Source organism: Hydractinia symbiolongicarpus, chromosome 12, assembly GCF_029227915.1.
Source record: "Hydractinia symbiolongicarpus strain clone_291-10 chromosome 12, HSymV2.1, whole genome shotgun sequence".
In the NCBI taxonomy this organism is placed as follows: domain Eukaryota; kingdom Metazoa; phylum Cnidaria; class Hydrozoa; order Anthoathecata; family Hydractiniidae; genus Hydractinia; species Hydractinia symbiolongicarpus.
In genome coordinates this window covers 19,093,534-19,107,326 of record NC_079886.1, presented here as the reverse complement: position 1 = coordinate 19,107,326, position 13,793 = coordinate 19,093,534, and the positions used below count along the sequence as shown (strand labels likewise).

Genomic DNA, 13,793 nt, shown 5'->3' with positions numbered 1-13,793 from the left:
CCACCGCTGGGGTCAATAAATTTATCTTGGAAGCTTTACAGATTGTTATGCTTGTCTGCAAAGGAGAGCAGTGGAAGGAATATTACTTCACTTCTACAAATGATACCGGAACTTTCGCAGGAAATGTTTAAATGACTTGATTTGTTGAAGAATCGATAACATTATGTGGGCAGCGTTTGGTTTGACAAGTTGTTGAAGACGGGTAGTGTATGTTTGTTTTGATTTATTGGAATAATATAATGTTAGGGGTAATTGTTTGTTCTACTTATCGTATGTGTATTGGTATTCTCTTGGGAATAATGTTATCTTTGCAGGATAACTTTATTCACAACAAGACGAGAAACTTTCCCTTGCAAATCTTTCCTCATGGAAGTTTTGTTTATTTTTTTTCTGAAATAACTCTTCCCTTGCCGATGAATTGTCCCCCTTTTCGAAATGAGCGAAATAAACTGCTTTTTATGTTTGTAGTTTTCAAGAAAAGCTCGCAGTTAAAATTAAGTTCTACAACAAGAAAATAATGCAGACGCACCCTACTTTGGTAATATGTTGTAACGTTACGTACCCAGGAGTTCTTTCTGACAAACTCAGACGGCGAGGTTGTGTTGTAAGGTAACGTCCCCAGGGGTATTTTTCTCTTTATAACAATCTCGGACTGGAAGGTTCTGTTGTAAGGTTACATCCCCAGGGGTCTTTTTCTCTTTTTGACAATCTTGAACGGCGAGGTTGTGTTGTATTGTTACGTCCCCAGGGGTCTTTTTCTCTTTCTGACAATCTCGGACGGCAAGCTTAAGTTGTAATGTTATAAAGAAAGTATAATTAGGATATAAAACATGGCAACGTAATCATACTACAAGCCGATATATGTCAACATATGTTCAGACAAGGTGGTAAATATTTAAAGTTTGTCTCACAAGTAAATATGTAGATTGTTTATGCAAGGTTGTTTAGGCAATCTAATCTTGTTAAAAATCACTTGCCAATGTTTACAGCCGAGTTAGAACTTCGGGTCTTGATTTATTTGGTGAAATAGAAGTGTTGCTGACGTCAATTTGGCCATTTTTCTCAGGTTTCGCAACCTTTGTGGGTCCTGGCGAGGATTATGCTGTAAAACGGACGCCTTGGAAAGTACTGACCGGTGCAATTTAAACTTGCGCGTCTGGAAAAGTATTATTCGCGAGATGATGATACTTTTTACCGAATTGCAAAATGATCAAAAAAGTAACATTGTCTTAATATTTTGGTGAAGTTATAGAATTTTTCAAAAAGTGCTAATACCAGAATAAAATAAAAAAAATGTTCGAATCCGCAAAATTCAATCCCCGCAAAAAACCTAAAATAAACTTATTCGAAAAAAAATTACTGCAACAACAATAAACTTTTTTGTCGTGAAAATTCCTTCCAACAAGGTATTTAAGAAAACCTTACTTGTCCAAATTGAATCCACGCTGATTTTGAGCGAAATTTTATGGGTTATCGTGAAAATAAATCTACACCAATTTTCTTCCGTCCGAATAGCGCGCACGCTTAATCAATGCATCTCGTCCCCAGGGATTGTTGCCTATGTCAAAGCCGCTTGCGCTCACTTGACGGCTAAACAAGTTTTTTCGCCGCCAGTCCCGATGCTAAAAAGTCAAAAGCCTTTGGGAACGAGGTTGCATTCAATGAGCGAAACTGCACGCTCGGATTAGTCCTGTTTTCACGCGTTGCTTGTTGTGCAGTTGCATAACTAAGTACTTTAACCATTTTACCGATGATAAGGAAGTTGTCATTTTGAATGTATTTTTTGTCAGCTAATAATGAATTACATTCATGTGTACATCAATATTTCGATGCAAACAAAAATCTTTAAGCGTTGTTTAAAGAAACAGTGTGATTTCTTTTTAAATTAGATTGATGTAATCGGATAATCCAGATATCATAATTTAGCCTTAAGACGATTTAACTGTTTTTATTTCATCTGTTTGCGCTGTTGATACCTTCTTTTTAAATCATAGTATCTTAACTCGACGACATGTAGCTGACATTAGGGTGAGAGACAAATAAACCAAGGAAAATATCGTTCCAGTTTAAACAGAAGTTAAACAGATATTAGATATTGGCTTTAGGTTCATATGTGAGTTATTTGAAAAGTGACTATAACGGAGTCTGTTTGAGAAAGTCGAACACTTATGTATTCTTTCCTAGTTTAACGTCCCTTTCCTTAATTTAACGTCTTCTTCCCTGATTTAACGTCTTCTTCCCTGATTTAACGTCTTCTTCCCTAATTTAACGTCTTCTTCCCTGATTTAACGTCTTCTTCCCTAATTTAACGTCTTCTTTCCTGATTTAACGTCTTCTTTCCTGATTTAACGTCTTCTTCCCTGGTTTAACGTCTTCTTCCCTGATTTAACGTCTTCTTCCCTAATTTAACGTCTTTTTCCCTAATTTAACGTCTTCTTCCCTGATTTAACGTCTTCTTTCCTGATTTAACGTCTTCTTCCCTGAGTTAACGTCTTCTTCCCTAATTTAACGTCTTCTTCCCTAATTTAACGTCTTCTTCCCTGATTTAACGTCTTCTTCCCTAATTTAACGTCTTTTTCCCTGATTTAACATTTTCTTTCCCTGATTTAACGTCTTCTTTCCTGATTTAACGTCTTCTTCCCTGATTTAACGTTTCCTTCCCTGATTTAGCGTCTTCTCTCCTTGATTTAACGTCTTCTTTCCTGGTTTAACGTCTCCTTCCCTGATTTAACGTCTTCTTTCCTGATTTAACGTCTTCTTCCCTGATTTAACGTCTTCTTCCCTGGTTTGAAGTACCCTTCTCTTGTTTATTTTTTGTGAGAATAGGAATGACAAATACGTACGAATTACGTATGCGTTTATAGGGTCTTTCCTTCTTAACATTGTTTAGATGGGAAAACATGTTTATGTTATATGTTTAGTAAAATATGTTCGGTGAAATATGTTTGGCAAAATTTATTTGTTTGGATACTGGTAATCAAAAAAAAAAAGTCTGTCATCTTTGGTAAGCCTTGATCATTATGTCTTTACTCAGACTTTTCTTTTGCACGACATAAAGCGAGATTTGAATAACTGGTAAACTTTGAATGTAACCTTACATGAAAACTTATTTTCAAATGCTATACTAATTTTTTTTAGAATACAGTTTTTTCAAATTTTCCGTTTATGCGCCCGTTTAGCAATTGGTGATGAACATAGATACAGGCTTAAATGAATTATCAAGTCAAAAGCTATGGAGAGCTGTGTTTGCTGAATATCTCGGATGCATGTTTTTTCTGCTTTGCGTGACAAATATGGTTACTATTGGTAACTATGTTGGTATTGCATTGGGAGTTGGATTAGCTATCGCCTCGCTTGCCCAAGCATTTGGTCATGTTAGTGGAGGACATTTAAATCCTGCTGTGTCACTTGGTATGATTGTTGGAGGGAGAATCTCCATCATAAAAGGCTTACTTTATATCGTGGCGCAATGTGCTGGAGGTAAGCAAATCAAATCATTTTGCAACTTGTTTGTGAAATGTCTGTTATCAATAAGGGTCCTGCTAAGAGGGTTTACTTAAAGCTCCTACTTAAGCTACGGAAGGCGTGCAAGCACAACAGCCACTCAGACTACTACCTAGCGTTAAGCAGAAACGATTTTTTCACAATTTTATAGTCCCTCGCATGACTCGGCCGAGGATTGAACCCGCGACCTTCCGCACAAAAAGACAGAATCTCTACAACAAGTCTACCAGTCAGTTATCTTTAAACGGCAGAATATCGGCAACTTTCCGCTTGCAACACGGTCTCCTGGAAGACACAAGTCTTCGAACGAATTAGTTCAGCGATAAATAAAGAGTCCGTTTCAAATATTACAGTAAAGCCACGCAAAATCTCAAAACATAGGAGAAGCGAAATGCCCTTTCGGTGCCTTACTATTTGTGACAACGTTGGGAGTAATATTGAGGATTGTGTAATAGTGTAAAAAAGTCCGCAATTTTATAAATAAAATCGAAGCCAGCGATTGAATAAGAGGCTTTATAAGGAAGACATTTGTTATTATTATTTATTATTTATAAATATTCTTTAAGTTGACGCTCAGATTATAGGTATTTTCAACTGCTAACTCGCAAGATATTGGGAATCTTGTTAAAAATTATTCTAGAAGCATAAAACATGAGTCCGACTCCGTCAATTTTCAGAAAGTCTCCATTAAAGATAAGACACCTTCAGGCTGAACCTAGAAAGTATATTTCTTAAAAAAAAGGAAGACATGAACCAGACCTATTTCTTTCCCGCCAAAAGCTAGAGGTCATAATTCAAATACGGATTATGTTCTATAAATATCACTGCGTTACAGCATAAACACAACACGTGAAAATTGTTGTTTCGGCATAGTAAGAACATTTTATTAAGAAAATTTAAAATGTACAATAAAGCCCCGCGGTGGATCAATTACAGCACGTCAAACTCCGTCACCATCACAAATGCGATTAAAACGAGCTAAAAAGAAAAGCGAAAAACAAAAATGAAAACACAGTTGAAAAGTGAGATAAGTGAGATAGATTAACTGTTGAGTTTATTCATGAAATTGATATTGCGTTGTACGTGCTTATTGACAATCTTTGATGTGATTTTAAAATTATTTTTCTAAAATCTCCACCCGTTTTAATACTGGATATCACATTTTGTTTTTAAAAGCTTGAACGTTTTGGAGGCCTGTGCACATAGTTGTCAGTATTTTAGAGGTCTGGGATCGTGGGAACCGACAGGTAAGGAAAAATACATTCATTCATTTATGTGTCTTGACTCTTAAAGCTACGTCCGACTCCTAGCCTACTTAAAAACCATGCTTTCCACGAGCTGTAAAGCTCTTGCTTCTGTGATGTTGTATGTAGGAAGCATGATATAGCACATTATTTCTATTTTTGTCGTCACTGAGAGAGTGATCAAACATTTGAAAATTGGTTCACATACCTTAACCCTATTCGGTCCGGGACACCTGCATGCAAAATTTTCGCACTATGCCTTTCAGAGGCTTTGATATTGGCTATTACTCGAAACTACCCCTAAAAATCTCTATGAAACCCTTATTATATTGGGGAAAATATAATAACTCTTGTTAAAATTATCCTTTGAACTTGAAACTTACAACACAACTTTGTTTCATCAAGAAGAATCGTTTTCCATGTTTTGGACAAGTTATTAGTCCGATTTCCCGATTTTTTTGGATTTTACCCGAAAATTGTGAAAAAAACGGATTTTCGGGCAATTTTTGACAACTTTTTATGCGATCTATGTAAAAACCTGAAAAAATGTTAAATAACTTTTATATAGCTTTTAGAAACATCAAACAGAATGTAGAGTTTCCGTCTAGAACTAAAGTAATTGAATTTTTAGCAGCCCCCCCGGTTATAATTTGTTCGAAAAACCCTGGACCGAATAGGGTTAGGGGAAGAAATTATTAAAGACGATGTTGCGGACGAAAAAATTGCGGAATCTTTTTTGTCACAATCCCTTGAAAATTTACGCCATTCGCAATCTTTTCTTCCAAATTTCGAAGAAGAAAAAAATTTAGAATCTAATTTTGTCGATTTCCAAGAAAAAGACAAGTTATTTCTGCTATATGATGAAGGTTTACAGGGGAATCCCCTTAATTATTTTCATCGAAAGAAATTTTTAAAGAACAAATTTTAATAACCAAGATAAAAAAAATTGTGATGCATTTTTTTGAGAAAAATTTATGGTTTAATTCACAATTTTAAATTCCGCAATTTCATGATTCTATCACAAATTCACCCCCAAACCAATTTATGATATTTTTCAACCATGAATTCGCAATCTTTAATCCCACAATCTTTACTTCCACAAACTTTTCTTCCCTTAAGGTAACCCGTGAAAGATTCCACAGGCGATCGCGCGTCGTACATATTATCCGCATTGCTTTTTCGTGCATTGCTGATTGCCTATAAACATGAAAGGGGTTATTACTATGGTTACAGCTGCCATTTTAATGACGTTTTCGATTAATATTGGCTCAATTAAAAATACGAATGAAGAGTGTTGCAAGAGTTATGCTATTGAGTTTAACTTTCTAATAACTAGCACGTCTAAGCAATTCTCCCCTATTTTTAAGAAGTATAATATTTATGACTGTGTTTATTTAGCTGTTGCCGGCTCAGCATTAACGTACGGTCTTATGTCAGTTGAACTTGAGCAGAAAATTGGTGTTACCAGGGTAAACAAAGATATAACTTCAGGACAAGCTTTTGGATTGGAACTCCTGTTTACATTTCTACTCGTATTTTTTGTGTTCTCCATCACTGATGAGAAAAAGAAAGTTGAACCTTATGGAATCACTCTTGGTATTGGTATTGTCGTTACGGTAGCACATTTTGCTTTGGTGAGTAAACAACAACAAAAATGATACGCATAATATTTTTTCTTGCAAAGGATACTCTATTCTTTTGTAATGTATTCATAGGCTTAAGCTGGAAAAAAATTATTCGGTTATATCAAAGTGAGATCAATTTTTATTCTCCGGAGACTTTTTTTCTAAGATTAAGATCAAACACATTTCAGGCTTTGGCTGCAATTTCAAAAATACATCCGAACGTACTCTACAGTTAGCACTCAAGCGTTGTGTACACTAATTTATCTCTACAATAATAGCTGTATTTTGTCCGTCTCTGCGCAAAATGTTACCTCAAGTAGGGGGACACACAAAATGTGGTATATAAAGGACGATTTATCCACGGGCCAACGAATAGATTCTTTAATAATAGCAGTTGTCTGAATGTTCGTGCGCCAAAATGGTACCTCAAGTAGCGAGACACACAAAATGCGGTGAATAAAGAACGGGAAACCCCCAGGCTACCGACAAGTTATTAATAATTCCTGTTATATGTCTATTCAAAATGGTTGCACACATCTTTATTTCAAGTGTAGTGTATATCAACATACCAATAAAAAACTTTTTAACAATTCATACACATACTAATTGCTAACCTGTGGGAAAATACACTTGGATGTACATATTTCGTGCAACCTTAGTACAAAGGAGAAATTTGGCAGCAATTTTTAACAACTACTGGTATTATTAGAGAGATCCGTATATATTCCGTATATTGATGTGAGTTCCGCTTTATTTTTGCTTATATTTTACGTTCCATTCTTTAGATTCCCTACACCGGAAGTTCAATTAATCCAGCTCGATCATTCGGACCAGCGCTTATATTAAATGACTGGAAAGACCATTGGGTGAGTAAGGCAAATAAAAGCTTTTAGTCATTTTGCTTGCTCATTGGCATCCATCTACTGCGCATGTACGAAAAAAAGTTTGTTTCACGATATATCCTCACTATTTATTTAATTCATCCTTAACCCTAGCGCAGGGATAAAACTCGAAAAAAAAATCTATCGATACGAGAATGATTTTAAAATTTAAGATCTAATATTGCTCTCAAATTTTTATAAATCGTCGAGACAATCCCCAAAGTTTCAAATGTTGAACTAAAGAATATTTCTAAAAGTTTACAAATAATAATTTAGTATATCAAGGAGAAACATAGAAAGTAGCTTTAAAGGATATTTAGCGATGACAGTTAGATAAACCTATTTTTTCCTTACTTTATATGGCTTATTAAAAAGATAAATCTTAAATAGACCCCTTTTTTGAAAAGCAGTCAGTTAAATTTTCAAAAAAAGAAGTTGGACGCTTATGTGAAGGAACATTCCCTTCATATGTTTTAGGTATACTGGGTTGGACCAATGGTTGGAGGAGCAGTTGCACCTCTTGTTTACGACAACTTTCTTTACGTTGATGATGAAAAAAATAATGACAGTAATGATATTACAGAGCTGAAACCTTTACGAGAAGATGTGTCTGCATGAAGGAAGAAAAAGAAGCAGAAATTAAATTATTCCAAAAATAATAGTTGCACTAGTTTCATCACCTTTGTCCTTAGGGTTTTTTGCGTTTTTAAAATAGGAGAAGACGTCTCTCATATCAAAACAGCAAAAAACCCTGGAGACGAGGGTGCTAGTTTTATGTCACGGCAATAGGTCTGATTTTTTAAACTAATTGTAGATATGTACACCCTCGTCCCCAGGTTTTTTTGGCTTTTTAATATAAGAGAGGCACAAGGCAAAACAATTTTGGGACGAGGGTGTAGATATGCATAAATGTGTAGAAATGATAATAAAATTTCAATGAACTGTTTACAAAGTTTCCGTTGTATTATATAAGCCCCATAATTAGACAAGGCTTCAATTGCGCAAATAAATGAACTTAACACGGAATACTAGTATCTATAAATGTCAAAATTACATAGATTTGTTCCTAATGAAAGCACTTACACGACAAATTCGGGCGACATTTTGGCAGGATCAAAAGATTTATGTACGGTTGGAGCATTCGCTGAAAGTAAATAAATACAACGAAAAGACAAAAATATATACAACAACCAAGTCCGGTAAGTGTAAAGTGTACATTAGGGCAAGCAACCTAATTACCAATCTCCACGTGTACATACAGTGTGTATGTATGTGCATAATCAAACCACTTACCAATCGCCTCGTGTACATATAGTGTATTTGTGAGTATTTGCTACCTGCTCACTATTCTCCTCGTGTGTGTATAAGAAAACCGCTTATCAATCGCCTCGTGTGCATATAGTATATTTGTGAGTATTTGCAACCTGCTTACCAATCTCCTTGAGTGTTTATAAGCAACTTGCTTGCCATTCTCCTCATGTACATACATTATATATGTGTATAAGCAACCTACTTACCAATCTCCTGATGTAAATATAATGTATATGTAAAATAACCTGGGTACCAATCAAATTTACGTATTTTTAAAAAATTGTCAGAGTTCTTTAATAAGAAATATCACACACTCCGTACTATATAAAATTTTTAAGCTGTGTAAGCTAATTCTTTTCCTACAATTCAAAAATTTGGTTCTAAAAATGTTCAATTTGTAGTTAAAAATAGTATTCTACCTTCCTCAATAGTTTTAATAAAATTCACATACCGAAAACCACTTCTGTGTGATCACTCATCACAAAAACAGGTAACAAACTCGGTAGGTTTAACCAACGAACTGCCTCAACGCAAACTTGATCCATGGGCCTTTACTAAATAAGGAGAAAATACCAACCTCGTTCCCAAGGTCTTGTGACCCTTAAGCCGTTATTACGGAGTAAACCTTTTAAAATTCATCAAAAAGAGAAAACGCGTGGGAACGAGGTTGGAGAAAATACAACACACCCTAGAATCGAGGTTAGCCTGAGCATGCATGACTTGATTTTTTTTCTTAAATTTTGGTAGATTTGAATGGTGTAATTCTCATAAATAGTGTATTTAAAAAAAAAACACACTGGAAGTTTGGAAAGGAAATTATGATGCATGTAAATATTTAAAAGTTTTGTAACTAATTTAAATATACAATTCAAAAACAATACTTAGAAATAAACAATAAATAATTAAGTGCGTGATTAAGATATTTTTTGACAGGGAGAAATAAGAATGAGTCAGTTTTAAAATCGTGGAAAGTGGTTTCACAGGTGAGTTATTGAGTGTAAGATTCTTCAAAGTTCAACGAGTATAAAACGCAAGTTGATCAGCATAATTTTCTGTATAATAAAGTTATTCAAGGCTGAAAGACGTGAACGTGCCTGCTTTGGCACAAGAGTTTTGATGCGGGAGACCTTTCTATTTTCTTTTCTCAGAATTAAAACATCTAACTGAAATTATTATTATTTTTAAAAAAACTAAACATTGTAATACGTTTTTCAAGAAATTCGCAAAAATTATCGGCAATATCGCTATTCGGAAAGTTCGCAAAAATTTATTCTTGCAACAATTACAAAACACTAATAGATACGTGAATTTAAAAAGGGAAAAATTAGGGAAAAATGTAATCAAGTTCTTTTTTACGTAAAATGTGTGAAATTTAATTTTCGCGAAATTTTTAGACTTACAAAGTCCAATAAATAAGTTTTCGCAAACCATAACTTATTTTTTTGTTTGACTAATTAAAAACTGGTTTAGTGCACCCCTTCAATCCTACTCCACCACCACCATTCTGCTACATGTGACGTTGTAATTATGCGCAAAAATAATCGAGGCTACAGCTTTTGTCTATGATCGTAGTGCTAGTAATTTTTTTTGTCCTGTCAATATTAGTTCAGTCAATCTGTTGACGTTCGGGAAAAAGTGAAAGAAGTAGAAGAAAAAAAAATGCAGGCTAGCTATACTAATCATTATGAGTTGACTTTTTTGAAATTTTGTCTCCCCTAAACTTTCTCAAATTCTCAAAAAAGTTCAGAAAAAAAATTCGTGTAAGTAGAACTCCAAGATATTTATTTTTGTTTCTTTTTTCGCTACAAGCTTAGAACAATCGAATAGGAAATTGGAACCGAGTGGGGAAGCATGAGTTACTTTGAGAAATAAGATATAAATAAATAAAGCTTTTAAAAGAAAAGAAATGAAAGAAAATATAAATAATTTAAAAAGTGGAAAACCACAATGAAAATACATTGAAAACGAGAACACGAATTGATCAAATGAAAAATACCTGGCTTTTTTTTTCTTTTGCTTGCAAATACAATTAAGGCTACATATAAAATGTATATGTTCGTAACGCGCATGCTCGATATATGTTGTCAAAAATCACAATGGTAATTTTGCATATTACTTATAGTGGTCTCTAAAAAAAAACTTCTGATTTTTCCAGGTCAACCAGCTTGTATATCCGAGTTGTACAACCTCGTCCTTTGTTACCTTTGTCCAGCATCAGTTGCTTTAACCTCGTACCCAGGGCATCTTGTATCCTTTCTCACATCGATACGAACAAGCCCTGGACAAGGTTGGAGCTTCATCTATCCTGTTCTTCTAAACAGATGGCGCCAATTTGATAAAATTTCCGCACAAAAGAAAAATCACAACGAACTAATCGATTATGTTTTCTTTTTTATTCTTCATTTCATTAATAATTATCAACTATATATAAAAGATTTAATCCCATGATCAATGAAATTTATTATGCTCGACAATAATAACAAAACAAGAAAAAAGGGCGTACTGAAAGTTTGTATTCGAATCTAACACACTTTTTTGCAGGGTCATCTTGTACTTGTGTTCTGTTCGAAAAAGATTTCCTACGATGCAGATCGAATCAGGCTTCGACAAAATTAAATCTTTGGAGTTTTGGAGAGCAGTCGCTGCTGAGTTTGTTGGATGCATCTTTTTCTTACTTTGTGTAACATCAGTTGCTTTAAGTTGGGGAAATTCACCAGCATCGGTTTCATCAAACAATGTTGAAATTGGAATAGGAATCGGTTTAGCTATCGCCTCGCTTGCCCAAGCATTTGGTCATGTTAGTGGAGGACATTTAAATCCTGCTGTGTCACTTGGTATGATTGTTGGTGGAAGAATCTCCATCATAAAAGGCTTACTTTACATCGTGGCTCAATGTATTGGAGGTATGTTTGTTTGTTTCTAATAGCAACTACTATCCGTCATGAGTTACATCAGTTATATTTGGCGTATTTTTAATTATCTCATTCTTCTAGCGTTAGCCCTTTAAACGCTGGACATGTTACGCCAATAAGAGCAGGCGTTATATGTCATCGAGCTCCTAAGAAACACTTTGTTTGGTCGCTTCATACTAATGTCTCCTCCCCACTTTTGCAGTTTCGTTCTATTAATCTAGCTATTATTGGCGCAGCCCTTACGTATGGTCTCACTCCGAAAGGACGTCGTGAGTCACTTGGAGTGACTGGTTTAAACAAAGAAATTTCTCCAGGCCAAGGCTTTGGATTGGAATTTCTATTTACCTTCTTACTTGTGTTCTTTGTGTTCTCCATCACTGATGCGAAAAAGAAAGTCGAACCTTATGGAACCACCCTGGGAATCGGGATCGTCATTACAGTCTGCCATGTTTGTTTGGTTAGTACTTTGTTTTCAATTTTGCAAAATAACTATAACAATTTGATAACTGTTTCTATCACGTAACTCCATCTACGTTGAAGATGATGCGAATCAATCAAATGGATATAAGCACAAAACAAATAAAGTGTGATACAGTATGACCGTCTAAGAAGGTTATGTGTACTCTCGCAGTGTACTCTCCCTCTCTTGATTGGCAAAGCATCAGAGTTTGTACGAAGTAGAGAAAGTTCTCGGTATAGAAAAGACGTGTAATATTAATAGAGAGAGAGAGATCCGGCAAGGGACCGAGATATTTGTTTGATAGGACTTCAGGGCATCTTGTATCTTTTCTGACATCAGCGCAGAGATAGTTTGTCTTGCCGTCCTGGTATAAAAAAGAGACAACACGCGCTGGGAATGAGATTGAGATATGGAGTATTCTAGATAAAAGACTTCATTGTAATAATCCTTCAACGGAATTTTTATTGCTCCTTATAGCAGTCATATTTTTTTAACAAAAACAGAAACTGAAGCGAGATATCCATCCACATGTAAATTTGAAATGATTTATTTTTAGATTCCCTACACAAGTTGTGGTATTAATCCGGCTCGATCATTCGGACCAGCTGTAGTAATGAACATGTGGGATAATCATTGGGTAAGTAAGAAAGTAGATTATATATTAGAAATAAAAATTACACTTCTTGAGCTCTATTCCACTTTTTATTAACTTCTAAACACCCTCAAATTCCTCTTTTTAGGTTTATTGGGCTGGACCAATGGTTGGCGGTGCAGCTGCTGCTATTATCTATAAATTAATTTTCTTCGTAAAGGATGAAGAATGCTCGCAAAAAGAGGAGTGTAAGGAGCTCGAGCCATTAAATGGAGAAACAGCGTAGATGTTATTATAAAGATCACTATCACTCTTCCCCTTTGAGTTAAAAAATGATTTCTTATGAGCACAAATATTGCTGGTATATTTAGCCTCTTCAGGTTCTAAACGATGTCATGGAAGAAACCATACAGATTGATATGTACGACCCTCCTTCATTGCCATTTTTACCTCACTTTTGCTCTACCAATAAAATTTAGAAGTGTTAGCATTAGAAGCTTGTTATTCTGTGAAAAAAAACCCGCGGTTATTTTTTGTTTTGTTTTGTTTCTTTAAAAATTTTTGAAGCGATACATGTAACTTATTTGTGTGCAACGAAAAATGTAAAAATTGCACTATTGGTATAGTACAGTATGAAATAAATTTTAAAATCTGATAACTTGTATATTAAAAAAAAACGTAAATTTGTTGTTTCAAATTTACTGATAGGAAGCTTTACGCCCAACTATGAGAACTGAGAACTTAATTTCTGCACGTCCCAGGTCGTCGATGAGTTTAACACATTCACTCTCGGTCAACAGAAATAATTCAAGAAACAAATCGATAAAAGTCAAACCGTGTGAAGGGAAGAAACCTTTCATCTAATATATTTTTATATTTTAGCAGTTCCTATTACTCGAATTCCTAACCTCGTCCCCAGTGCTTGTTAGCTTTTTTATATTTAGACAACGTTCTGTTTTTATATAAAAAAACTTAAGGAGCTCTTGAGACGAAGTTGCTGGATTTTAACAATCTTGTGGTACTCATACAATGTTCAGGTTTTCCTTTACCAGAGTACTAGGTACAAATAAAAACGCAGTCAGTTAGGAACTAATTAGTGGAGAAAAGCATACACTTATTATAGATCGGGTTTTAGTGAAAGGCGCAAAGGAGTCTGGATACAAAATTTGATACTGATGGATTTACCTGATCATGGTACAGAACATAGATAAGATTTTAAGCCGCTACGGAATTCTATATAAAACACCCCCTGGCCAACTTAAAT

At 34.8% G+C, this 13,793-nt stretch overlaps 2 protein-coding genes across 4 annotated transcripts; both read left to right on the top strand.

Annotated features, from left to right (window-relative positions):
• The first annotated feature begins 91 nt into the window (after nt 1–91).
• LOC130621948 (aquaporin AQPAe.a-like) lies at nt 92–8,206 on the top strand. 2 transcript variants are annotated; one of them, XM_057437319.1, is made up of 5 exons: nt 92–202; nt 3,139–3,480; nt 6,147–6,382; nt 7,159–7,239; nt 7,732–8,206. In XM_057437319.1, exons 2-5 carry the CDS (start codon nt 3,189–3,191, stop codon nt 7,870–7,872), a joined length of 750 nt encoding a protein of 249 aa, XP_057293302.1. In that variant the 5' UTR covers nt 92–202; nt 3,139–3,188; the 3' UTR covers nt 7,873–8,206. The 2 variants fall into 2 exon arrangements, with proteins under 2 accessions (XP_057293302.1, XP_057293301.1); XM_057437318.1 differs by lacking the exon at nt 92–202 and adding an exon at nt 1,527–3,004.
• Nucleotides 8,207–9,498: 1,292 nt separating this feature from the next.
• On the top strand, nt 9,499–13,187 carry LOC130621946 (aquaporin AQPAe.a-like). 2 transcript variants are annotated; one of them, XM_057437317.1, is made up of 5 exons: nt 9,499–9,548; nt 11,107–11,468; nt 11,699–11,934; nt 12,494–12,574; nt 12,678–13,187. In XM_057437317.1, the coding sequence occupies exons 2-5, from the start codon at nt 11,150–11,152 to the stop codon at nt 12,813–12,815; spliced, it is 774 nt and encodes a 257-aa protein (XP_057293300.1). In that variant the 5' UTR covers nt 9,499–9,548; nt 11,107–11,149; the 3' UTR covers nt 12,816–13,187. The 2 variants fall into 2 exon arrangements, with proteins under 2 accessions (XP_057293300.1, XP_057293299.1); XM_057437316.1 differs by lacking the exon at nt 9,499–9,548 and having other exon boundaries at nt 10,499–11,468.
• Nucleotides 13,188–13,793: the final 606 nt, after the last annotated feature.

What these genes read in the sequence shown, in the direction of transcription:
- LOC130621948 (XM_057437319.1), top strand. Translation starts at nt 3,189, where the DNA reads ATGAACATAGATACAGGCTTAAATGAATTATCAAGTCAAAAGCTATGG. An exon ending in CGTGGCGCAATGTGCTGGAG is followed by an intron (nt 3,481 to 6,146) that starts GTAAGCAAATCA and finishes GTGTTTATTTAG; the next exon opens with CTGTTGCCGGCTCAGCATTA. An exon ending in ATGACTGGAAAGACCATTGG is followed by an intron (nt 7,240 to 7,731) that starts GTGAGTAAGGCA and finishes CATATGTTTTAG; the next exon opens with GTATACTGGGTTGGACCAAT.
- LOC130621946 (XM_057437317.1), top strand. Translation starts at nt 11,150, where the DNA reads ATGCAGATCGAATCAGGCTTCGACAAAATTAAATCTTTGGAGTTTTGG. An exon ending in CGTGGCTCAATGTATTGGAG is followed by an intron (nt 11,469 to 11,698) that starts GTATGTTTGTTT and finishes CTATTAATCTAG; the next exon opens with CTATTATTGGCGCAGCCCTT. An exon ending in ACATGTGGGATAATCATTGG is followed by an intron (nt 12,575 to 12,677) that starts GTAAGTAAGAAA and finishes TCCTCTTTTTAG; the next exon opens with GTTTATTGGGCTGGACCAAT.